This window comes from Pituophis catenifer, unplaced genomic scaffold, assembly GCF_029215685.1.
Source record: "Pituophis catenifer annectens isolate HBS135680 unplaced genomic scaffold, rPitCat1.0.hap2 SCAF_2, whole genome shotgun sequence".
Lineage (NCBI taxonomy): Eukaryota > Metazoa > Chordata > Lepidosauria > Squamata > Colubridae > Pituophis > Pituophis catenifer.
This window is the reverse complement of record NW_027256882.1, coordinates 267810141-267835737: the sequence shown is the minus strand read 5'-3', so window position 1 is coordinate 267835737 and position 25597 is coordinate 267810141. Positions and strand designations below refer to the sequence as shown.

Genomic DNA, 25597 nt, shown 5'->3' with positions numbered 1-25597 from the left:
TGCCCTCTTCTGGTATTGAAATTACTACCTACTATCAAAAATGCTTGTGGAATCATCATTAAAACATTATCTGTATCGCGCTAGCCTTCACCAAAGATGATTAGTTTACAGAGAGGTTATCAAGGGAAGAAATACATATACACTTAATATGACATTGACTTTAATTAATGCTGCAATGAGAAACAGTCTGTGCGTCGGATTCTAGAAACTGCCTGGACAACTCCCTGCAGTTTTCTTGGCAAGGTTTTTGGGGAGTGGTTTGCCATTGCCTCCTTCCTAGGGCTGAAAGAGAGTGATTGGCCCAAGGTCACACAGCTGGTTTGTACCTAAAGCAAGACTAGAACTCACCATCTAGTTAATATATCAGGCAGAATAGAATAGAATAGAATAGAATAGAATAGAATAGAATAGAATAGAATAGAATAGAATAGAATAGAATAGCTCCATGGCTTAGGACCTGGTTATTTACGGGACCGCCTGCTACCACCAATAGCCTCCCACTGACCAGTACGCTCCCATAGAGAGGGGCTCTTCCTGGTGCTGTCGGCCAAACAATGTCGACTGGCGGCCCCCAGGGGGAGAGCCTTCTCTGTGGGGGCACCTACTATCTGGAACGAGCTCCCCCCCGACATACGGAGGATCCCGGATCTGCGTACCTTCCGTCGCGCGCTCAAGACTTTCGTATTTCATCAAGCTGGCCTGACCTAAGTCCCTTTTTAAATGGAAATTTTAAATTTGGTTTTAAATTATTGGGGTTTTAAATCTGTTCAGCCAAATTATTTAATTCATTTTAGTTTATTTTAAATTTTGTATCTATATGTTTTATTCTATGGCTGTTCACCTCCTGAGTCCTTCGGGAGTAGGGCGGTATACAAATTCAATAAAATAAATTTTAAAAAATAGAATAGAATAGAATAGAATAGAATAGAATAGAATAGAATAGAATAGAATAGAATAGAATAGAATAGAATAGAATAGAATAGAATAGAACAGAACAGAACAGGGGTCTCCAACATTGGCAACTTTAAGACTTGTGGGCTTCAACTCTCAGAATTCCTCAGCCAGCTTTGGGAGTTGAAGTCCACAAGTCTTAAAGTTGCCAAGGTTGGAGACCCCTGGAATAGAATAGAATAGAATAGAATAGAATAGAATAGAATAGAATAGAATAGAATAGAATAGAATAGAATAGAATAGAATAGTTGAAAGGGACATTGGAGGTCTTCTAGGCAGGAAACCCTGTACCCGTGATGGCGAACCTATGACACGCGTGCCACAGGTGGCATGCGGAGCCACATTTGCAGGCACGTGAGCTGTTGCCCTAGCTCAGCTGATTTTCGGCTGGCCCCACCCACGCCGCCCCTCCCAGGAGTCTCCACGCAGCCTGGTTTGGATGCCAGGTAAGTACAGGGCTCGCACGAAGGCTCTAGGAGGGCGTTTTCGGCCACCGGAGAGCCTCCATGGGGGTGGGGGAAGCTGTTTTCACCCTCCCCAGGCTCCAGGAAAGCTTCTTGAATCGGGTGGGGGGGCAAAGAACGGGTCTCCCAGGCCCACCGGAAGTCAGAAAATGGGCCATTTCCAGCCTCCGGACGCTTCAGGTAGGCCTGCTAGGCCCAAAATGGGGCACGGGGGGGGGTGTTGCGTGCACATGCCCGGGGGCAGAGTGCAGGGGACATTGAATTATGGGTGTGGGCATGAGCATGCGCAACACCTCCCACTGCTTTTGGCACGTGACAGCAAAAGGGTTAGCCATCAATGCCCTATACCATTTCAGACAAATGGTTGTCCAATCTCTTCTTAAAAACTTCCAGTGTTGGAGCATTTACAACTTCTGGAGGCAAGTCGTTCCACTGATTAATTATTCTAACTGTCAGGAAATTTCTCCTTAGTTCTAGGTTGCTTCCCTCCTAGATTAGTTTCCACCCATTGCTTCTTGTCCTGCCTTCGGGTGCTTTGGAGAATAGCTTGGCTTTCCCTTCTTGTGGCAGCTCCTGAGACTGGGAGGCAAGTTCTAGTCTTGCCTTAGGCATGAAGTCAGTTGGCTGACCTTTGGCCAATCCCTGTTTCTCAGTACTAGGAAGGAGGTAAGGGCAAACTCCCAAAAAAACCTTGCCAAGAAAACTGCAGGGACTAGTCCAGGCACTTGTCAGGAGTCAACACTGAAGGTACACCCACACAAATCCCGTCACTGCAAGTCTCGCCAGTGACAGAAATTCCTAGCAACTGTAGTTCAGCAACACATGAATTCCTACATGTTTCCCACCTATCCTGTATAAATTTATTTTGTGTAACTATAGATGTATAATGGAGATGCAATTATAGATGCATAAACCTGGAGATGCATGGCAAGGTCTACCATCAGGCACAATGAAATGACTTCCACAGACTGTAAAGCAGACTGGACTTTGATTTTTATAATTCTAAAACTATGTCCATGCTAGATTATATTATAATTATATTTCTAACGTATCTGGAAGGCGCTTCGTTAATGAAGGCTGTTGTAAATGGAAATTGAGCAGGAACCAGCAAATAGGATAGAATGGTACTTGAGGCTGAACTGTGTTGTGTATCTTCTTTGTAACTGCTTCTAACATTAGATATAATGGAAAACAGTTATCTTTCTTCAGCTTTGGAGAAAGATTCAACTGCAAGTGCAAGTTGATTTTTGCTGATTGTATGGAGGAACACTCATTGTCCTCCACCATACCAGCCCTGGGCAACTGGATAGTTGTTTGAACAGTAGAGTTTAAATCAAGGAGATTCATATTATTCTATTGATACATTCCCTATACAGTGGTACCTTAGTACTCAACTGCTTTGAAACTCATCAAATTTGGTCCTCCACAAATTTTGATGTGAAAATTTTGTCCTAGTACTCATCATTTGTTTGGTACTCAATGCATAAGCTAGAACTTGTCAGTGTCAGCTGCCTTGTGACTCACTACATTATTCCTTATGGGAAAAATTGTATGGTACTCATAAATTTTGGTATTCATCACACCACCCGGAACCAATTAACATTTATTGTACCACTACACACTTATGATGGAAGAGACTGAACCTAGCCCAAGGATCAAACTGAGTAGAGCGCTCCACTTTTTCTTTGTCACTGATATTCCTTTTACTGTGACATCCAAATTTATACTATCCCTCTTGGGTTTTTTTTCCTGACACCTTCTTCTCGCTGCAGGGGAAGGAACATAAATCTCTGCATATTCTGGTATTAATAGATATTAATAAGGTCTAAGGACAATGAATTGACTACCTCTGATTCATTCCAAAGGTGAATTTGAGCTCCAACAATAGATCTTTGTCTGGATTAAAAAAAACAAACAAAAAGAGGAAATATTTACAAGGAAGTCCCCAAGATTTATGGGTATATAAAATAAGGTTCATTACAAACCTAAGGGAAGCAGATACTTTTTTTTTTATTATTTGATTTATATGCCGCCCTTCTCCGAAGACTCAGGGCGGCTTACAATGCATTAAGCAATAGCCTTCATACTCTTTATATATTTTATACAAAGTCAGTTTATTGCCCCCACAATCTGGGTCCTCATTTTACCTATCTAGAAAGGATGGAAGGCTGAGTCAACCTTGAACCTGGTGAGATTTGAACGTGCAGTAATCGCAGGCAGCTGATGTTAATAACAGTGCTTTAGTCTGCTGCGCCACCAGGGCTCTTTTCTTTAGAATAAATAATCAAAAGCTTTTTTTTTTACCGATATTCCCAAACATTAGACTTATTCTCCCAACAGGCACACTTCATACCCTGCAGCGGACTACCTTCAGCCCACCAGTTGGCCAAACTGTTCCTGAAGCACACCTACTGCCTGCATGGAATACCATGAACAATTATCTCAGATAGATGGGTCCAGTTCTGAAGGGAGTTCCTGCGGTCCATTGGGTGATCCCAGCGTTTTAGCTCGGCCATTCATCCGAGCACCAATGGGGGGAGCACCAAAAAGTTTGCAGTATTGTGGCTTAAGGTAAAGTCCTTCAAAATATTCTGTATATCTAACATCCTAACTAAATATAACTTCTATGATGGAAAATTCCCACACATAGCCTGTGACTCATTAGTAACACCTACAACATCAGTAATCAAAACACCTTGGAAAATGTGGTCCTGTATTGAAAAGACTTTGAAGAACAGCTATTTGTTTTATTGTAACCTCTTAACAAACTGAGTATTTTTTTTTCCAATCTTAAAAGAACAGAATACTTATCAAGTTTTATTAATGTTACCATTCATTTTCAGATATACATTCTTTCTTCAAATTCAGAGATCAACCTCACTGACAGTATCAATACATTAGAAATTTGTATCACCCTTTCCCCAGCATCTTTTAAATAATGGTTGAGCATGTGAGAGAAAGAAAGAGAGGGAAGAAAGGTCCAGAAAATAGAGCCTAGTATTTCATGTAGCAAAAAGATTCTTCCAAGAAAAGTTTCTTGAAGTGAGATCACAGACCATATTGAATTTGCATACTGTAGGTATATTGCCCAACGTAGTCAGTTCCTATAAACAACCCTTGTGGTTGTGGTAGATATATTTCATTGATAAGCCACTGAATGTCATATAATCACATTTATAATGTCATTATAATAAAAAAAAAACATAACTTATTTACAGGAACATTGGACAATATTGGAATATCATCTTTCTTCCTAACACATCATAAGTTGTTTTTGAAAATCAATTTACTTTCATCATTGGACAGCCATGCAGGATGCAAAAATAAAAATAAAAATGGAGCATTTAGGAAATAGAAACTCACAGAAAATGGAAGCAACAGTTCTACAATTGTAATTTCTTCCAGAAAACAGTCTTGGAATTGTTTTTCTCTTTTTACAGATGAGTAATATAGTCAAGAACGTCTAAACAGCCTTCCTCTAGCTGGGTGTCCTTCAAATGCTTTAGGACCAAAATTTTTCCCACTGCCCCACAGCTGGGAATTCTCAGAGATGTAATTCTAGCACATCTAGAGAACACCAGAATAGAGAAAGCTGCTCTTGAGAAAGAGAAAAAAATAATAATAAATATCTAATGAAAATAAAAAAAACTTTAAAACTGACCTTTATACAGTCCCATGGACAAAGAATTTATTTATTTATTTATTTATTTATTTAATTAAATTTTTATACCGCCCTTCTCCAAAATAGGACTCAGGGCGGTGCACAGCCAAGGTAAAAACAAGACATATATACAAACATGGTGAATCTAAAAAACTATTTAAAATAATTAAATGTTTTGGCCGAATTAAAACCATTTCCAATTTAAAATCAATTTAAAAATTAAAAAATTTGGTCAAGCCAGCCCAGCTTGTTGGAATAAATAGGTTTTTAGGGCCCGACGAAAAATCCGGAGGTCTGTTATTATGCGTAATTCTGGGGGGAGGGTGTTCCAGAGGGTAGGCGCCACCACAGAGAAGGCTCTCCCCCTGGGGGTCGCCAGCCGACATTGCCTGGCGGACGGCACCCTGAGGAGGCCCACTCTGTGTGAGCGTACTGGCCGGTGGGAGGCTATTGGTGGCAGAAGGCGGTCTCGTAAGTACCCCGGCCCTAAGCCATGGAGCGCTTTAAAGGTGGTCACCAACACCTTGAAGCGCACCCGGAAGACCACCGGGAGCCAGTGCAGCTCGCGCAGGAGAGGTGTCACGTGGGAGCGCCTCGTCGCCCCCATGATCCCCCGCGCGGCCGCGTTCTGGACCAGCTGGAGCCTCCGGGTGCACCCCAGGGGGAGCCCCATGTAGAGAGCGTTGCAGTAGTCCAGGCGGGAGGTGACGAGGGCCTGAGTGACTGTGCGTAGGGAGTCCCGATCTAGAAAGGGACGTAACTGGCGTATCAGGCGAACCTGATAAAAAGCCCCCCTGGCCACGGCCGTCAAATGATCTTCCAAGGACAGCCGTGCGTCCAGGAGGACGCCCAAGTTGCGAGCCCTCTCCGTGGGGGCGAGTGATTCACCCCCAATAGTCAGCGATGGCGTCAGCTGGCTATATCGGGACGCCGGAAGCCACAGCCACTCGGTCTTGGAGGGGTTGAGTTGGAGCCTGTTTCTCCCCATCCAGGCCCGCACGGCCTCCAGGCACTGGGACAACACTTCAAGGGCATCATTGGGGTGGCCTGGGGTGGAGATATACAGCTGGGTGTCATCAGCGTATTGATGGAACTCCACCCCGAAGCCACGGATGATCTCACCCAGCGGCTTTACATAAATGTTGAACAGAAGGGGCGAGAGTACCGACCCTTGTGGCACCCCACAAGCAAGGTGCCTCGGGGTCGACCGCTGCCCCCCTGTCAACACAGATTGCGACCGGTCGGAGAGGTAGGAGGAGAACCACCGCAAAACGGTGCCTCCCACCCCCAACCCCGCCAACCGGTGCAACATGATACCATGGTCGATGGTATCAAAAGCCGCTGAGAGGTCTAACAGGACCAGGATAGAGGAATGACCCCTATCCCGGGCCCTCCAGAGATCATCCACCAATGCGACCAATGCCGTTTCCGTGCTGTGCCCAGGCCGGAAGCCGGACTGGAGCGGGTCTAGATAGACAGCTTCATCCAGGTACCGGGGAAGCTGTTGCGCCACCACACTCTCAACAACCTTCGCAACGAAGCGAAGGTTGGAGACTGGACGATAGTTAGCCAAAACAGCCGGATCCAGGGAGGGCTTCTTGAGGAGGGGCCTCACCACCGCTTCTTTCAAAGCGGCCGGCAGGACCCCCTCACCCAAAGAAGCGTTAACAATCATCTGGAGCCAGCCTCGCGTCACCTCCCGGGAGGCCAGTACCAACCAGGAGGGACACGGGTCCAATAAACATGTGGTCGCGTTCAGCCGTCCCAGGATCCTGTCCATGTCCTCGGGAGTCACAGGATCGAACTCCCCCCAGATAACACTCTCAAGACCTGCCTCAGTCATCCCGTCCGGACATACCCAGTCAGAGGCCAGCCCTTCTCGAATCTGAGCGATTTTGTCATACAGATATTGCACAAAATCCTCAGCTCGACCCTGCAAGGGGTCATCCCGCACTTCCAGATGGAGGAGGGAGCGGGTCACCCTAAACAGGGCGGCTGGGCGATTATCTGATGACGCGATAAGAGCGGCAAAATAGCTAGTTTTCGCCGCTTTTATCGCCACTAGGTAGGTCTTAATATGAGACCTCACCCGTGTTCGGTCAGATTCGGAGCGGCTGGTCCTCCAGCTACTCTCCAGGCGTCTTTTCCGGCGCTTCATCTCTCTAAGCTCCTCGGAGAACCAAGGAGCTAGGTGAGTTCGGTGCCGGGTCAGAGGCCGCAAAGGCACGACTCGGTCCAAGGCCCCGGCAGCCGCACTGTCCCAGGCGGCCACCAGGTCTTCCGCCGAGTCATGAGCCAGAATCTCAGGAAATGGCCCAAGCTCCATCTGGAACCTATCAGGGTCCATCAGGCGCCTGGGGCGGAACCACCTTGTCGGTCCCGCCTCCCTGCGGCAGGGTGCAGCGGTTAGAAAGTCCAGTCGAAGGAGCGAGTGGTCAGACCATGACAAGGGTTCAATGACTATATCCCCTATATCAAGGCCACTCAACCACTGACCAGAGACAAAAACTAAGTCCAGAGTGTGTCCCCCTGTGTGAGTGGGGTCATGAATTAACTGAGTAAGGTCCATGGCCGTCATGGAAGCCATGAACTCTCGAGCCACCTCAGACGTTTCACCGATGGATGGCAGGTTAAAGTCCCCCATGATGGCAAGTCTGGGGGTAGCCACCGCCACCTCGGCTATAACGTTAAGGAGCTCGGGCAGGGCCGTTGCCACGTGGCAGGGAGCCAGGTACGTGACCAACAAGCCCATCTGTACTCCATGACCCCACTTCACAAAGAGGGACTCACATCCGGCTATCTGTGGAACAGTGGTCTCCCTTGGATCTAGACCTTCCTTTATAATAACCGCCACCCCCCCGCCCCTGCCCTGAGCCCTCGGTTGATGAAATGCACGGAAGCCTGGTGGGCATATATCCACGAGGGGGGCTCCCCCCTCATGGCCCAACCAGGTCTCCGTAATGCCCGCCAGGTCCGCCTCCCCCTCCTGAATAAGATCGTGAATGAGGGGGGCTTTATTAACAACGGACCTGGCATTGCACAGCATCAGCCGGAGGCTCTGGCCCTGAGAATCTGGACAGCCTGGGGAACAAGAAAAGCATTGGGGGCCGGAGTGCGCAATCGCAGAGAATGATGGTTTAGGCACTATTCTTTTAATAGAAATCTGGAGTTTCCTATATAAATAGCTCAAAGTAAGATGCTAATCTTTCCTTATAAATATCTTCTAACACTGAACCAGAATTTTAAACAGATTTCAGACTTCAAGATAAACAGTTTGAATGGAATGTTGAACTTAAAAGAGAAGTTGTAAAATATAGTATGTTGGGAATAGAAGCAATCAAATCTTCCGATTACCAATGGGGAGTTTGAATGCTCTTTTCCAACCAGAGCCTCTCAGATGTAGAAAATTTAATGCTCATTCTTTCCAGCTGGCATGATCACCAATAGTTTTGAAGGGCACTAGTTTGAAGAAAGCTGAGCTATGGCTTTTCAATGTGAAATCTTCATATAAGCCTTAACTAAGCAGGATTATGTACAAGTGAAATTATTATTAACAATAGGTTCCAGTCACATGCTCTGAAGTTAGTAAGTATCGCCACCCAAAATTCCTTTTGACATGTGTACCACAAGATTATTAGGATCTAGGAACCTTGATCATTCTACAATTAAGTCCAAAACATTTATGTATGAATGTTAATTCTCATCAAATGGAAGAACGATTGAGGGTAACTTTCCCAAATCTGATGTTTTCCAAACGAAACATACTTCAACTCCCATCAGTGATTCTGCTAGTAATTGTAGCCCCAAAGGAAACATCCCATCCCTTCATATTGAATTCCATTTTTTAGATACCAATAATCTCAATTTCCATCAGAAAGAGAGAGAAAGAAATAGAATTATTGCCAGGGTATGAAAAAGATGAAATAAGAAGTATCCTAATTGGTACTTGGAAAAAGATTTGAAAATGTGTGACAACAAAGAAATATAATTCATATATTTTGTGATCATGCCCAATCATAATTCAATAATAGACAAGGAGTTCTAGGTACATAAATTGAAGCACTTCTCAACAGGGATTTGTTTAGTCTCAACATGTACTGAGTGTCTTAAGGAGGCATTGGCTTTTGTTACTCCTTATAGCAAGGAGAGGCAATCTGCATTCCCAGCTCCACATTCATGCTAAACCATAGTGTACTTTGTATGATTTAAGCTTTATGTGTTGCAGGACCCCAGCTACTGTACTTTGTAAGCCAACTTGTTGCTCAACATCCTATTCAAACCAAGGATTTGCGGCTCATTTAACAAACTAGGGCAAAATCATGGCTTGGGTGACAGACAGTACATAATCTATTGGTAACCAATCCTTTTTAGCCATGACTGAAGAGTTTTGTCTTTTTCTCTCTTTTTAGGACCAGATGGTGGTGATATGTGACAATTACTTGAAAAGATGGATCAAATTTTATAGCTATTTTATCTGTTTTTGGGGACTTTGGGAGCACTGAAATTATCAAAGGCTCAACACACCTCTTTAGGCATTGTTTTCTTTTAGAAGATCCCCACAAACGTAGCACTGAAAAAATCTGCAAATGTGTCACGCATTCTAGGCGCACAGTTGAGAGTTGTAAAGGACTGCAAAAAATAAGATGGGGACACAAGCAGTCTGTTGGTCACACCTGCTGTGGACCAAAGCATTCTTCCTCACTTTAATGACATGAATATTAACGTGAAAAAGTAATGTTCTGTGAAGAGCATACAGAGATTACTCCATTCCTATTGCAATACCGTTTCAGCTTCACATTTCTTCTAGTTGCTCCAAGAAACAATCCAGACAACAAAATTCAAAGCATGCAAAATTATAAAAAGCTATCAAAACCTTCGTTAGAGAAGCCAATACGTGATTCTGAGAGTTATAGCTAAAGAATAGATTTCTTTAGCAATCAGCACCCAGGTCAGCACAGATTAACTCCAAAATTAACATCAGACCAACAATCAAATAAACAATATCCCGATCAAGAAATTGCCAAAGAAGCCAACACTAAACAGCCCAACCAAAGAATCCCTAAGACCGCCCCCACCAACACTGACAGGGCAAGACACCAGAATATAAACTGACAGCAAACAGCAAACTCCTTACTAGCACTGATGATCTTACCTAGTTTCAATAATGAAATACCTGCAAGAAAACTAGCAAGCTCAGAGAGCACCAAGAACCCCTGAGAATAGATTTTACTAGAAATGAAATAAGTGCAATAATCTGGCAGTCAGTTCAACAATGGATAAATTCATCTATACATTCGAATCACACTGATTCTGTCCAGTTCACAATTACAATGCAGTTAATAGATTTTTCTATTGAAAAAGCAGGGGTTCCCCCCCCCCTTTTCATAGCAGTTATCTGAAAACAAGCTGCCTGGAATTCATGTTTGCTCTACATCTCTTCCTCCATCTATATTTGATGGAGAGGTAGATCTAATAATATCCTCTTTAAGAGGTTTTGCAATTGCAATATGAGACACTGTTCCTCTATGCCCACCTAACATGGTAGAGGGGAAGAAAAGGATGTTATCATTTCATCGTTTAAGAGTAAGTCAGATAAATATTTTTTTCAATTTTTTTCATGCTCTTCACATAAATTAAATCTTCCAGAGAGCTGACGAAGGGAACAAAGTGTCCTTTGAAAGCGACAAAAAAAGTAAATGCCGTTTTGGCAGCCCTGCTGCTTTTCCTTCCTGTTTCCTGGAGCAGCATTCGCTTCACACAATTTAATATCAGAAGTAGTTTGACTGTAATGGAACAAGATTTCATGTCTAATTCCTATTGCTACTATTGCTACTATTTAAGGGTATCAAATCTGGTCTTTATCTCCAGGAGTTTGAGAGGAAGGGTTAGGAATCTTGCATTACAAAACTGCAACGTTATCCAAAAAATAAATGAATAAATAAATCGGAAGGAGTGAGGGGAGGGAGGGTACAATTCAGATCTTACCAGGTATGTGCCACAGTGAACCGGCGCTGTTTTGGTATGTTGCTACTCAAAAGCATCCTGCGCAACAGCCTTGGCGAATTTCTGGGAGAAATGATGGGTGACAATTTCGGTGAAATTGATGAAGATTTCTGGGATATCTTGAGCTTTTCATGCTGCAACAGGTTTTCCCTCAGAGTCTTCACAAGATCCTCGTTAAGCCATGGATTTTGACAGTGTGTATTGTCAACTTCAGGTACAATCAAGGTGTCTGGGCTTGTTGTTTGCTGAGCCATGTTTCCAAAGCAACTTATATTAACGAAATCTCTATAAATGCAACGTGATATTTGTTTTGGCTGCCTTGGAAAGGGAAAAAAAAAATCCTTTGCTCATTCAGTCTTGAGGAACTGTGCCAAGCTGCACCTCTGATTCAGCCTGTTCGGCTTGTAACATGGTGCTGCCTGCTTTCAATATTGAATTGCAAAGAAGAGGAAGGGAAGAAGAAAAACAAGCAAACTCCTCCACCGAACCTATCAGGCATTGCTTCTCCATGACAAGTCCATGCTGCCAAACAGCCTTCACTCTTGCCGGCTAGGTAAGTGAACACGGAGCGAAGGGACAATACACCGAGTCGCAGTCCTGTGGCAGTGCCTGTCAAAACTACTGGAACTAATATGCTGCAGCTGCTTGAGTGACTCCTGAATATGTATACAAAAAAGTGCCAGGAGGAGGGCTAAAATCTTGGCATGATTGCCTGATTGGGCTCTCTTTTCCAATCTGTGAGTTTCTCGTTCTGGAGAAGGGAGTGGAGCTGATGTCAGGCATGTCCTTCCCCTTTTCTTTCTCTATGAACTACCGCCCCTGCTGCAAGAAGAGCACCTAACCTTGCATTACATATTTTGAACAAACAGTTCTTAATACATGTAGCACAGGATTGCTGGGTTGTTGTGAATTCTTGGATTAGAATTGCAGTCTTTCTCACATTCCTTCCAAGTGTACAGTGGAGGGGATTTTGTGTTAAAGGAGTTGCACAGCCACCTGGGAAGGAGATTGTGGGGGGTGATGAGGGGGGGATCAGGAACTACAGTATCATTGTCCTCTGTACTATGCCAAACATGATGTACTTTAGGAACCTTTTAAAAACTTTTTCAGAATATCTTGGTCTTCCCTAATGATTAAATCACCATATATTTTCTTTTGTGGATTGGCTTAATTCTGTTATGGTTTGGGATTTTCAAACAAGAACCAGTATAAAAACATAATGAACAAAAAAAAAAATGAGAAGAGCAGAATGAAAATGGAAAATGAAAAGTGTATTTCAAAACTGAATAAAGCAATCAAAATGTTCCAGGTATTACAGTAATTTCTGCCCACCTCCCAGGATGTTTTGTTATGTGAATGAATTGCTAGCTTGGAAGTTATCCATTGCCTTTTCACACAGCCACAAACTGCTTGGAGGAATACCGTGTTTCCCCGATAATAAGACCCTGTCTTATATTTTTTTTGAACCCTGAAATAAGCTCTTGGCCTTATTGCCATGCACTCAAAAGCCCGATTGGGCTTATTATCAGGGGATGTCTTATTTTGGGGGAAACAGGGTATTATGCCTATGCTCAAACTCAAACTGCAGTTTGTCTTAACTATGGCTTAAAAGAGGAGCACACATCCTGAGCGCCAAGAAGTAATCTTAATTTATTTTCAGGCAAACTGTCAAGTTCTGCATACTTTGCAAATTTCCCCCATTTTATTTTTAGATTTGTTTTAGCCACTTTTACTCCCGGCTGTATCTCCAATGCTGAAATGCAGATCTCAATAAGTTTTAATCAGAATCATTCAAGTTTCAACCAGACAAAAAGGTTAGGGAAACATTCCAAGTTCAAATTGTGATTTCTAAGCTACCTTGTTTTCATAAACCATAGTTAATATTAAGCACAGATCTATGCATGAGCATAACAGATTGCTGTACAGTTAGCTTAAAATGGAACTGAAAAACACTGATCTCTTTCTTATGACTAGCAGGGAAAAAGAGATGGAGGTGGAGTATATAAGCTTTAGTTTAGAATTACAATAAAATTAAGTCAGAAATAATTATAGGATTATTCCAAGGATAGAGAAAGTGGACTGGGTGGCCATGGGCCTCTCTATCCTAAGTAAAAGACAATGTCAAACCACTTCTGAAATCACACCAACAAAACTGCGGGGCTACTCTAGGCAACTGCCAGGACTGACACTGACTTGAAGCCCCTACCCCACCCCCACAAAAACTCTCCTCTCTTTCTCCTTTGAGAATTCTAGCCTTGATTATTCAAGGCTAGAACAATGAAATTGATTAGGACTAGATTCAAGCCATTCAAAACAAAATAGTGTTCAATTTGTAGAATTTCCTACACTGTCGTAATAAAATTGCCAGAGAATATTTAGCCATGTAGCTGCATGAATCTCCATTTTAAAAGAAATGGATCACAGAATGTTCAAAAACAGTGCTGGCTTCCTAAAAGCTTCTGAGCAACTCTTGAAAGCTAAGATGCTGGATAAGATGAATGTTTCTCTTGTTTTAGCACAGCTTTGCTAATATTTTCACCCAAGTCATTAGATCAAAGTATGTGCGCACGCATGTCTTTGAGTCAGTACTGACTCCTCGCAACTGCCTGAACAAGTCCTTACAGTTTTCTTGTCAAGGTTCCAGAAGTGGCTTGCTGTTGCCTGCTTCCTAAAGCTGAGATAGTAACTGGCCCAAGGTCACCCAGTTGACTTCGTGCCTAAGGCAGGACTAGAATTCCTGGTCTCCCACAGTTCTAGCCTGCTGCCCTAACCACTACACCAAACTGATTCTGGATACAACTTAATGAGATATCTTAGCATTAAAATAAAAGGAAATTAGGCAAAAGCAAAACAGCTTTTCCAACTCATGCAGTTAAATATTGTGAGAAAGGTTTTGACATACCAAACATGATGTTGACAAACACTCCTGATAATCAGGAGGATAGTAATTGCTCCCTTGCAGTTGGGCAACAAGGAAAAGCAGAGTTGGATATCACTAACATATTGACCTAGAATCAATCAGTAGTATTCCATCAATGCTTTCACGACATGTCCTGACTGGAAGAATCAAAAGTACTGCAAAATAGTGCACTCAAACCTCAATTGCGACAAATAGTCCAGAAAGTCCTCTTGGTCATTTCTTTTTTTAAGAACCACTATCTAGTTTGTGGCATAATACAAACAACCAAATCATTCTCAGTATCACATTCTGGGAAAAGTCTAACTGAAATGAGGTGCAGTCTAGCATTATTGTCAAACTTGAGATGAATATGATCAATTTTACCTACAAAGATTTATGAAAATTGCTTACAGTTTCTTCTTGTTTGGTTTTCTTCTCCCAATATTTGGATAGAGAAGATGCCACATAAAACACTGCTGTTCTGTTCTGTTCTGTTCTGTTCTGTACAGATACAATTCAGTGTAACCAAATAGGATTAGTATTAGTAGTGGCAGCAATTATAGCAGTGTAGTCAGTACCAGAGAAAATAGTAGGAGGGCCACTCAAATTATAAACTGAGTTATAAGTGACCTGAAGCAGTATGTCTTAATATTAAGCTAATATTCAGTATCAGAGGTTGTGTTCATAAAGCACAATTATCCAGGTCAGTTGAAAATCTAATGAATGCCCATGCTGAAACTACTTATTATTAATCTTAGTTAAGATTATTGTTAATTTTAGGATTTTTGTGGCTCAACACATTGTATGAACTCAACTTATTTTGTTAGTTTACAGTTCAGTAAATTATACAAATACAGGTGAAACTCGAAAAATTAGAATATCGTGCAAAAGTTCATTTATTTCAGTAATGCAACTTAAAAGGTGAAACTAATATATGAGATAGACTCATTACATGCAAAGCGAGATAGTTCAAGCCTTGATTTGTCATACTTTTGATGATTATGGCTTACAGCTCATGAAAACCCCAAATTCACAATCTCAGAAAATTAGAATATTACATGAAATCAATAAAACAAGGATTGTACATAGAACAATATCGGACCTCTGAAAAGTATAAGCATGCATATGTACTCAGTACTTGGTTTGGGCCCCTTTTGCATCAATTACTGCCTCAATGTGGCGTGGCATGGATGCTATCAGCCTGTGGCACTGCTGAGGTGTTATGGAAGACCAGGATGCTTCAATAGCGGCCTTCAGCTCTTCTCATTGTTCGGTCTCATGTCTCTCATCTTTCTCTTGGCAATGCCCCATAGATTCTCTATGGGGTTCAGGTCAGGCGAATTTGCTGGCCAATCAAGCACAGTAATCCCATGGTCATTGAACCAGGTTTTGGTACTTTTGGCAATGTGGGCAGGTGCCAAGTCCTGCTGGAAAATGAAGCCAGCATCCCCATAAAGCTTGTCTGCGGAAGGAAGCATGAAGTACTCCAAAATCTCCTGGTAGACAGCTGCATTGACCCTGGACTTAATGAAGCACAATGGACCAACACCAGCAGATGACGTGGCTCCCCAAATCAACACAGACTGTGGAAACTTCACACTGGACTTCAAGCATCTTGCAGTATGTGCCTCTCCATTCTTCCTCCAGACTCTGGGTCCTTGGTTTCCAAATGAGATGCAAAAGTTGCTCTCATCAGAAAAGAGGACTTTGGACCACTGAGCAACAGACCAGTTCTTTTTTTCTTTAGCCCAGGTAAGACGCTTCTGACGTTGTTTGTTGTTCAGGAGCAGCTTGATGAAGAACACAACATTTGAAGCCCATGTCCAGGATCCCTCTGTGTGTGGTGGCTCTTGATGCACTGACTCCAGACTCTGTCCACTCCTTGTGAAAGTCCCCAACACTTTTGAATGGCCTTTTCTTGACAATCCTCTCCAGGCTGCGGTCATCCCTGCTGCTTGTGCACCTTTTTCTTCCACACTTTTCCCTTCCACATAACTTTCTGTTAATGTGCTTTGATACAGCACTTTGGGAACATCCAACTTCTTTTGCAATTACCTTTTGAGGCTTTCCTCTTTATGGAGGGTGTCAGTGATGGTTTTCTGCACAACTGTCAGGTCAGCAGTCTTTCCCATGATTGTGATTCCTACTGAACCAGACTGAGAGACCATTTAAAGACTCAGGAAGCCTTTGCAGGTGTTATGGCTTAATTAGCTGATTAGAGTGGGACACTTTGAGCCTAGAATATGGAACCTTTTCACAATATTCTAATTTTCTGAGATTGTGAATTTGGGGTTTTCATGAGCTGTAAGCCATAATCATCAAAAGTATGACAAATCAAGGCTTGAACTATCTCGCTTTGCATGTAATGAGTCTATCTCATATATTAGTTTCACCTTTTGGGTTGCATTACTGAAATAAATGAACTTTTGCACGATATTCTAATTTTTCGAGTTTCACCTGTATATATATAATTGCAACCAGGTTAAACATATTGTAGAAAAAGGCATTGCAATATATTTGCAATGGAACTGATGCATATACAGTCAGGTCCAGAAATATTGGGACATCGACACAATTCTAACATTTTTGGCTCTATACACCACCACAATGGAGTTGGAATGAAACAATCACAATGTGCGTTAACTGCAGACTGTCAGCTTTAATTTGAGGGTATGTACATCCAACTCAGGTGAATGGTGTAGGACTTACAGCAGTTTGCATATGTGCCTCCCACTTGTTAAGGGACCAAAAGTAATGGGACAGAATAATAATCATAAATCAAACTTTCCCTTCTTAATACTTGGTTGCAAATCCTTTGCAGTCAATCACAGCCTGAAGTCTGGAACGCCTAGACATCACCAGGCACTGGGTTTCATCCCTGGTGATGCTCTGCCAGGCCTCTACTGCAACTGTCTTCAGTTCCTGCTTGTTCTTGGGGCATTTTCCCTTCAGTTTTGTCTTCAGCAAGTGAAATGCATGCTCAATGGGATTCAGGTCAGGTGATTGACTTGGCCATTGCATAACATTCCACTTCTGTCCCTTCAAAAACTCTTTGGTTGCTTTTGCAGTATGCTTTGGGTCATTGTCCATCTGCACTGTGAAGTGCCGTCCAATGAGTTCTGCAGCATTTGGCTGAATGTGAGCAGATAATATTGCCCAAAACACTTCAGAATTCATCCTGCTGCTTTTGTCAGCAGTCACATCATCAATAAATACAAGAGAACCAGTTCCATTGGCAGCCATACATGCCCACGCCATGACACTACCACCACTATGCTTCACTGATGAGGTGGTATGCTTAGGATCATGAGCAATTCCTTTCCTTCTCCATACTCTTCTCTTCCCATCACTCTGGTACAAGTTGATCTTGGTCTCATCTGTCCATAGGATCTTGTTCCAGAACTGTGAAGGCTTTGTTAGATGTTGTTTGGCAAACTCTAATCTGGCCTTCCTGTTTTTGAAGCTCACCAATGGTTTACATCTTGTCGTGAACCCTCTGTATTCACTCTGGTGAAGTCTTCTCTTGATTGTTGACTTTGACACACATACACCTACCTCCTGGAGAGTGTTCTTGATCTGGCCAACTGTTGTGAAGGGTGTTTTCTTCAATAGGGAAAGAATTCTTCGGTCATCCACCACACTTGTTTTCCATGGTCTCCCAGGTCTTTTGGTGTTGCTGAGCTCACCGGTGCATTCCTTCTTTTTGAGAATGTTTCAAACAGTTGTTTTGGCCATGCCTAATGTTCTTGCTATCTCTCTGATGGGTTTGTTTTGTTTCTTCAGCCTAATGATGGCTTGCTTCACTGATAGTGACAGCTCTTTGGATCTCATCATGGGAGTTGACAGCAACAGATTCCAAATGCAAATAGCACACTTGAAATGAACTCTGGGCCTTTTATCTGCACATTGTAATTGGGGTAATGAGGGAATATCACACACCTGGCCATGGAACAGCTGAGAAGACAATTGTCCCATTACTTTTGGTCCCTTAACAAGTGGGAGGCACATATACAAACTGCTGTAAGTCCTACACCGTTCACCTGAGTTGGATGTACATACCCTCAAATTAAAACTGACAGTCTGCAGTTAACGCACATTGTTTTTGTTTCATTCCAACTCCATTGTGGTGGTGTATAGAGCCAAAGATGTTAGAATTGTGTCGATGTCCCAATATTTCTGGACCTGACTGTAACTCAATTTCATTTATTCTCCAAATCAGGGTAAGAGGAATGTGTGTATCTACAATAACAGGAAATAGGTTTGTTTTAGCAGTAGACAGAGGAAACAGAAATTTGTTTTTGCATCTGTAGGAAAACCAAAAGCACTAAGAATTCTCTTAGGAATCTGATAAAAACAGCAGCTTGTTGGGATGTCTCTGCTTGAAACTGCCTCTTATGCAATGTCGGTACACACCATGCAATTAAACTTTGTATTATAGTGACTCTGAGCACTACTAAGAGTTCTCCAAGAATGCTGATACCATCCTATAGTTTCTTAATGACACCAATTTTGGCTTTATTCAACTGGCACACACCAGTGGAACTTGCTAATTATTTCATCCATATGCTATGGTTCCTCTTCATCTTCCTACACTAAATTCCCTATACCTATGAATAGTTCACACAGATTGTCTCAAGCTCCATTGAACCATAAAGCCACATTATATTATAATTGATGCATGTCTGCTTAGAAGTAAATACAACTTAATTCAGTAACATTTACTCTCAAATATAAAATATTTGTAAAATATTTAAATATTTGTAAAATATTACAGCCTTCATCTTGTCTATACTGATATAATACAAAAGCTATTATTTGTAACAATAAAAGCCAAATCACTGCATAATTTATAATTCCAAAACAGAAAATTATCTTAGCATACAAAATTATTCAAATAAATATTACATAAAATAGTAGAGCCAAATAACAAACAAAGAGAAAATAATGATGTCAGAGAAACTGACATCCTGTTAATTGATAGATAAAACCTTGTTTTACTTCTTTCAAATATTTACAGTTAGCATATCTTCCTGAAATTATTTTGTTTGGTGAGAAGTGAGTCATAGCAACCTTGTTTATAAGCCTAAAGCCAATGGCACAGAAGGCAACATAAGAGATCAGAAACCTAATTCTGTGATCTACCTGAATCTGGCAATTCCCACACTATTGGATGGAAGCACCAACCTTTCATCACCTTCCACAAATGCCTTTGGTGGGACAAAAACAAGCAGGAAATTGGATCTCCTTTGACTCATTCACAAAAGAAACCATGATTTTTCCAGGAACTTATAAAACGCCAAGAGCTGCAATTCACAGGATTCAAGGGGATTTTGAACGGTTGGAGCAAGTGTCAGAAACATCAAATTTCAACTGGACAAATGCAAAGTCCTTAATTGGGGTAGGAAAAAAATAAAAATAGAGGATAGAGGAAATCAACACATTAGAAAAAGGTTTTATATTTGGTAATATAAGATGAATCTGAACCTACAGAACAGGGCTGTCAAACTCCGGGCCTGTGGGCCGGATGTGTCACCACGCCCGATTTAGCAAACGTCCACGTCCACGCCCGATTTAGCAAAAAGGGGGGGGGGGGGGAGCCCCGATATGTCACATGACAACGATGTGAATTTGACATTCATGCTACAGAACGACACAGGCAGGTAGGCAGGCAGGAAGAAAATAAGAAAGAAAAGAGCAAATGTAGGCCTAGACTGCACTTGCTTAAATATAACAATATGATGAAGGTAAGTCAATTTGGATTGTACTCAGAAACTTCTCCTAATGGTAAGGGCTGCCCCCGGAAGTGGACACTTTAGTGAAGTGGTCTCCTTCACTAAAGACTGCAATTAACAATGATGTAGTAGTGGATTCCTACACTGAGTAGAGGTTGAACCTGGATCACACAAGCAGCAACAACTGCAATATATAAGAGCGTTTGTGTGAATTTTAACAACTACAGCAAAATACACTATTGATTATATAGTAACTCATGTGCATATATTACCCTGTTTTCCCCCAAATAAGATATCCCCTGATAATAAGCCCAATCGAGCTTTTGAGCGCATAGCAATAAGGCCAAGCGCTTATTTCAGGGTTCAAAAAAATATAAGACAGGGTCTTATTTTTGGGGAAACATGGTACAATTAAAATAAAGTAAACATTAAAAAATATAAGACAAGAAAAAAATAAAATAAATGTAGTTTTAATATAAACATATTATAAAAATATAAAAATATAAACACATAAAAATATAAACATATTTTACATTACAAAAACTGGTGAAAAGCACATATCTTGGATGTATTATTCAACATCAAGAAGAATCTGAAGCTTCAATTTTTGCAAAAGTATTCTCGCTGTCGAGCCCAGGTTTGATAAAGCAAAAACTCCCTATAAAATGATAGGGACATATATTAGGAATACATATATTAGGAATACAATTTACTATCACATTTATATCTTTTAATTGTTATATTTTATGCCAGAATTAAAGATTGTACTTTGATTTGAAATCACAAAAAGTTCTGACTAGGTAAGATCATATAAGTTGGAACCTTCACATTTCTTACAATGCCACAACAAAATTCTGTATAGTTAATAAGTAAATAATAAAAATTAAGACAATTATCTGGTCAAGCTAAAAAACCAACCTGATTTAGGAGGTGATTTTTGTCTTTTTGATGTTTTTGTCTATAATTGAGAATTGGAGATGTCAACCTTTCACTATCATCAATGAGTGCCTGTTTATATATATAGTTAAGGAACTTTAAAACCTACTGAATATGTAAACCATATTTGCACCTTTCAATGTTAACAGCAAAAACATTATAACACACCATTAAACACCAAGCTAAGCTTTTTTGGGATGGCATTGAAATGATGAACAGGTTATTCACAACAAAGATATACAAGCTAAATCCACTGAAAAGGAAGTGAAAGTTTAACTTGATTTTCAAGTAGTGCTAATATTGCACAATAATCATCCGGAACTTAAACATAAAATATTTACATTACAACCTGGAGGAAACAAACGTTGAATGCAATTTGCGTAGGCTACTTTTGCTTATTCGCCTGTTACATCGTATTTAAAAGCCAAATATTGTATACAGTACAAATACTCATTTTTCAAATATAAAAAAAAAAATCATTGTATACAAAGCTACATGCAGTTCACCCCATCTGCCTTTTAAGACCATAAAAAGAAAATTCCTTCCAGTTACTATTGGAGGATTAGATAGTTATAACTATTAATGGCAGTTTCATATCCATTCAGTTGGCTCAGTTTTAACTTGTAGATGTGAATTTCTAATTATGAACTCATTTAGAACATGTCATTTAGAATAACAGAGTTGGAAGAGACCTTGGAGGTCTTCTAGTCCAACCCCTTGCTTAGGCAAGAAACCCTACACCACTTCAGACAAATGTTTATCCAACATCTTCTTTAAAAATTTCCAGTGTTGGAGCATTCACAACTTCTGGAGGCAAGTTGTTCACTGATTCATTGTTCTCACTGTCAGGAAATTTCTCCTTAGTTCTAAGTTGCTTCTCTCCTTGATTAGTTTCCACCCATTGCTTCTTGTCCTACCCTCAGGTGCTTTGGAAAATAGCTTGACTCCGTCTTCTTTGTGACAGCCCCTGAGATATTGGAACACTGCTATCATGTCTCCCCTAGTCCTTCTCTTCATTAAACTAGACATACCCAGTTCCTGCAACCATTCTTCATGTTTTAGCCTCCAGTCCCCTAGTCATTTTTGTTGCTCTTCTCTGCACTCTTTCTAGAGTCTCTTTCCTTTACATGTTCATTTAGAAATGCTGCAATATTCCAAAGTTGAGGAGGCTTTGAATAAGATGTCCTCTGTGGGATCTACCCTACTGGATGCTACAACCTCCCAATTTATCCTCTTTTTCTTCTTTTTTTCTCTTCACCTTCCTTATCCCTACTTCCCTAATTCCACCAGACAGCAGACTTAGTATGTTTTTCCTCTGTGTTTTCCTTACATTTTTAACATAAGTTTTCCCAGCCTTTTGGAGCTGGAAAGCATGCCTGAAATTTTGAAAATAGTTGTGACAAAATGCATGATAAAAGGATTTCTCTTTTACAAAATCTTGCCATGGATAAAAGAAACAGTTACAACTCATACATTTACCAGAATACTATATCACATGTGGTAAATCCAGTCATTCATTAACTTTACCAATAGTTAGATCTTACTAATGATTCTGGCAGCACTGTCAAACTAACTGGGTGAAAAGTCACAATCAGAATAAGGAGCCACATCCACATTCTCCTAGAAATGCCTAATATCACACAATCTGTTCTGACAGGGCTTAATTACAGCACTTGTGTGCAAGGGGGGGGGGGGGGAAGCAGGGAAAATCCATGAAATTCTGCTTGTTTTTTAGGCAGATGTCCTGTGTGGCATATATAAAAAAGAGCAAGGCTTTGATTGCATGGTTATGGCTGCCATTGTTCAGAGGTCCCTGCTCCACCATTGGCCAGACAGATAGACATAAATGTAGTATAAATAGTATAGTATAGTATAGAATTCGTTATTGGCCAAGTGTGATTGGACACACAAGGGATTTGTCTTGGTGCATACGTTCTCAGTGTACATAAAAGAAAAGATATATTCATCAAGAATCATAAGGTACAACACTTAATGATAGTCATAGGGAACAATTAAGCAATCAAATCATATTAGGAAACAGTCAATATAAATCGTAAGGATACCAGCAACAAGGTTACAGTCGTACAGTCATAAGTGGGAGGAGATGGGTGATAGTAATGCAGACTTAATAACTAGTAGCTTGGCCACTGCAGTCAACACTTACTTTGGAAGTGTTCTGTGGTGCCAGATCTTGCCAGTTCTGAAAAAAGAGAACTTGCTTCATATGACTGAGCAGGGTTTGAAATACATCACAGACTATATCATAGATTAACACTGAGTACAGGAGTTGTGAAAGCCTTGGAAAAGATATTCAGATGCTGTGATGTAACTATATTTACAAAAACTGAAGAAATAGGATAGGAAGAGTATTGATGCTTTTGAACTTAGGTATTAAAGAAGACTCTTAAGAACATCATGGACAGCCAGTAAAACAAAACAACTGGATCACTGAACAAATCAATCTAGAATTCTCACTCAAAGCCCAGATGGCCAGATTCAAATTATCTTACTGTAGACATATTATGTGAATATCTAGGTCTCTAGCAAAATCTATAAAGTTGAAAAAAGTGGAAGGGAAGAGAAAAGACGGATAACCAACAGGCCAGTGGATGAGTTCAGTTACATCAACAGGCACATAAACAATTTACACACCATTCAAAAGAGATAATCAAAAAGCTAAAAATGAAACAAAAACCCAGAACACTTCCTTGCCAACAATCAAATAAGAGACCCAAATAAGAGATAAAAACAGGATCAAGCTATAAACAATACCCCAATCAAGGATCTACCAACTCATACAAACAATCAAACAGTAAACAACAGCCTATTCAAGCCTATTCTTCTTCTACTACCAAGAAGAAAACAACATTTCCACCAACACTGACAGGCTGAGCCACTGCATATAAACAGAGAGCAAACCCTTCTCCTCTGTAGCACTGATGTTACCTGATAATGTAGCATTTGTAAGAATCAAGCTCAGAGAGTATTAAGGACTCCTCTGTTACAGTAATGATGAGTCCACTATTGGAAGACCTGAGAAACCATGTTAGAGACAGATCATCATGGTGAAAATTATGTAGCCAGTCCTAATTAACACCAACTTTATGGCATATAATCAGTCAATGAGTGGCATTTTCGGAATCTGGTTGACTAATAATTTAACCAAAACCAAACATGAGACAACTTCTGATTCAAATTAACTTTTTTCTTATCTGCTATTGATTGATTTAAGGTAAGGCTCAACATACCAACATTAACACCATTAAGAATTATGGAGAAAGAGGGCCTACCATTTTTTATAATCTGAAACACTCCATCCCCCGGTTACCTTTATACCTGTTACAAGTAAGCTGATATATATTAAAGTTCTAGAATACAACCACCAATTGGTTTTATTTTCTCATAAAGCTTGCAAATCCAATTGTTGAGAAATGACAGAATAATTTATGGAAACAATACAATGATAGACATATTTTTTTTTGTGCCATCAAGTTAGTTTTAAATCCTGGCAACTATATGGACTAGTCTTCATAGTTTTCTTGGCAAGATTTTGGAAGTGGTTTGCCATTGTCTACTTCCTAGGGCCGAGAGAAAATGACTGGCCCAAAGCCACCCTGATGACTTCACTTCCCCTAAAATGGGACTAGAAGTCACAGTCTCCCCATTTCTAGCCTGATGCTTAACTACTTCACCAAACTTGACTAGACAGCACTACACAACAGAAAGACTGGACAAAGCGATTTTATTTTTTAAAAGGCTGTACTTACTGATAAATTTGGAAGGATTTTCATCTAGTTCTAATGGTACCATCAATGGAAAATGTGACTTTTAAATGTGTAAAAATACATCAGTTACTGGAAATCATTATTTTATTTTAGCAACAGTTTGGGAATATAAACTCTTAAAACTAAACTGAATTTTCATGTAAATACAAGATTTTTCATATTTCTCAATTCAGGCTTTAATTGTCTTCTGTACAAACTTTCAAGACATTAAAGCATACCGACATGACTATTTTGTTCATCAGCTTATAGTTCTGAACTTTAGCTGAATCACATGATCCATATGCAGGTCTGACTGCAGCTCATGTCCCTAAGTCTGACTGCATTATAAGCCAACATCAATTTGTCATAACAAATGTTCTTGGATACATGTACATATTGACTCATTCTTGCATCTCCCTCCATAGAGAATAATTTCCATTATTCATTTGGATGCAGTTTTAATTTTCAAATTCAGTCACAAAATCTATACATGGATCAAACAGATGAATTGCAAACATAAAAATGTGTGCAACATACTTTGGTGAGATATAATTAGTAGACCACTCTAAACAAAAACAAATGAAAATTTCATGGGTGTGCATATGCATGCACACAAAGTTATTACTAATTATTCTGGGAGCACAGTAATCAATTATAGATAATATGCAACATATGCAATACCATTTGTCTGAGAGAAACATGACCTCTCTCACATAAACCCAGAATGTGTGAACTTGATAAATCAAGTGAAATTTTCACTTGGAAATACACTGAATACAAAGAATTCTGATTTCAATCTGTTCATTGCCATCTACTTCAGCTGTTGAACTTATACTGCTGCTGTTTGGGGCACTAATATCGCAACATAAAGCAGGAATCAGTTCTCAGCATCTAGAATTCAAAGGTAAGTGAATGACCTTTCTGCTTCTTTCTTTTCCGGGCTTTCAAAATACTGATACAGTGAATCACTCCAGCAATCATAAAATAGGTAGAAATGACTCATTTAATGCACCAACACAATCAGAAACACCTACAACAATATTTCAGCTGCAATATATCCTATAGTTCACTTTTAATGATATCAAAATTGGAGCAAAGTTTTTTTAAAACAACAACAACATGAAAACAATTAAAATCTAATCCATAACGTATGGATGAGAAATAAAAGCTGTATGATTTAAAGTAAG

The 25597-nt window shown here is 40.5% G+C and overlaps 1 protein-coding gene across 1 annotated transcript in view; it reads right to left on the bottom strand.

Moving 5' to 3' along the window:
* The window catches only part of PDE4D (phosphodiesterase 4D), a 400370-nt gene extending 389037 nt beyond the window's left edge, over positions 1 to 11333 (bottom strand). The window contains exon 1 of the mRNA XM_070938864.1: positions 11062 to 11333. Within this exon, the coding sequence (XP_070794965.1) occupies positions 11062 to 11333 (272 nt within the window). The remainder of the gene's footprint in view (positions 1 to 11061) is intronic.
* Between the last annotated feature and the right edge of the window lie 14264 nt (positions 11334 to 25597).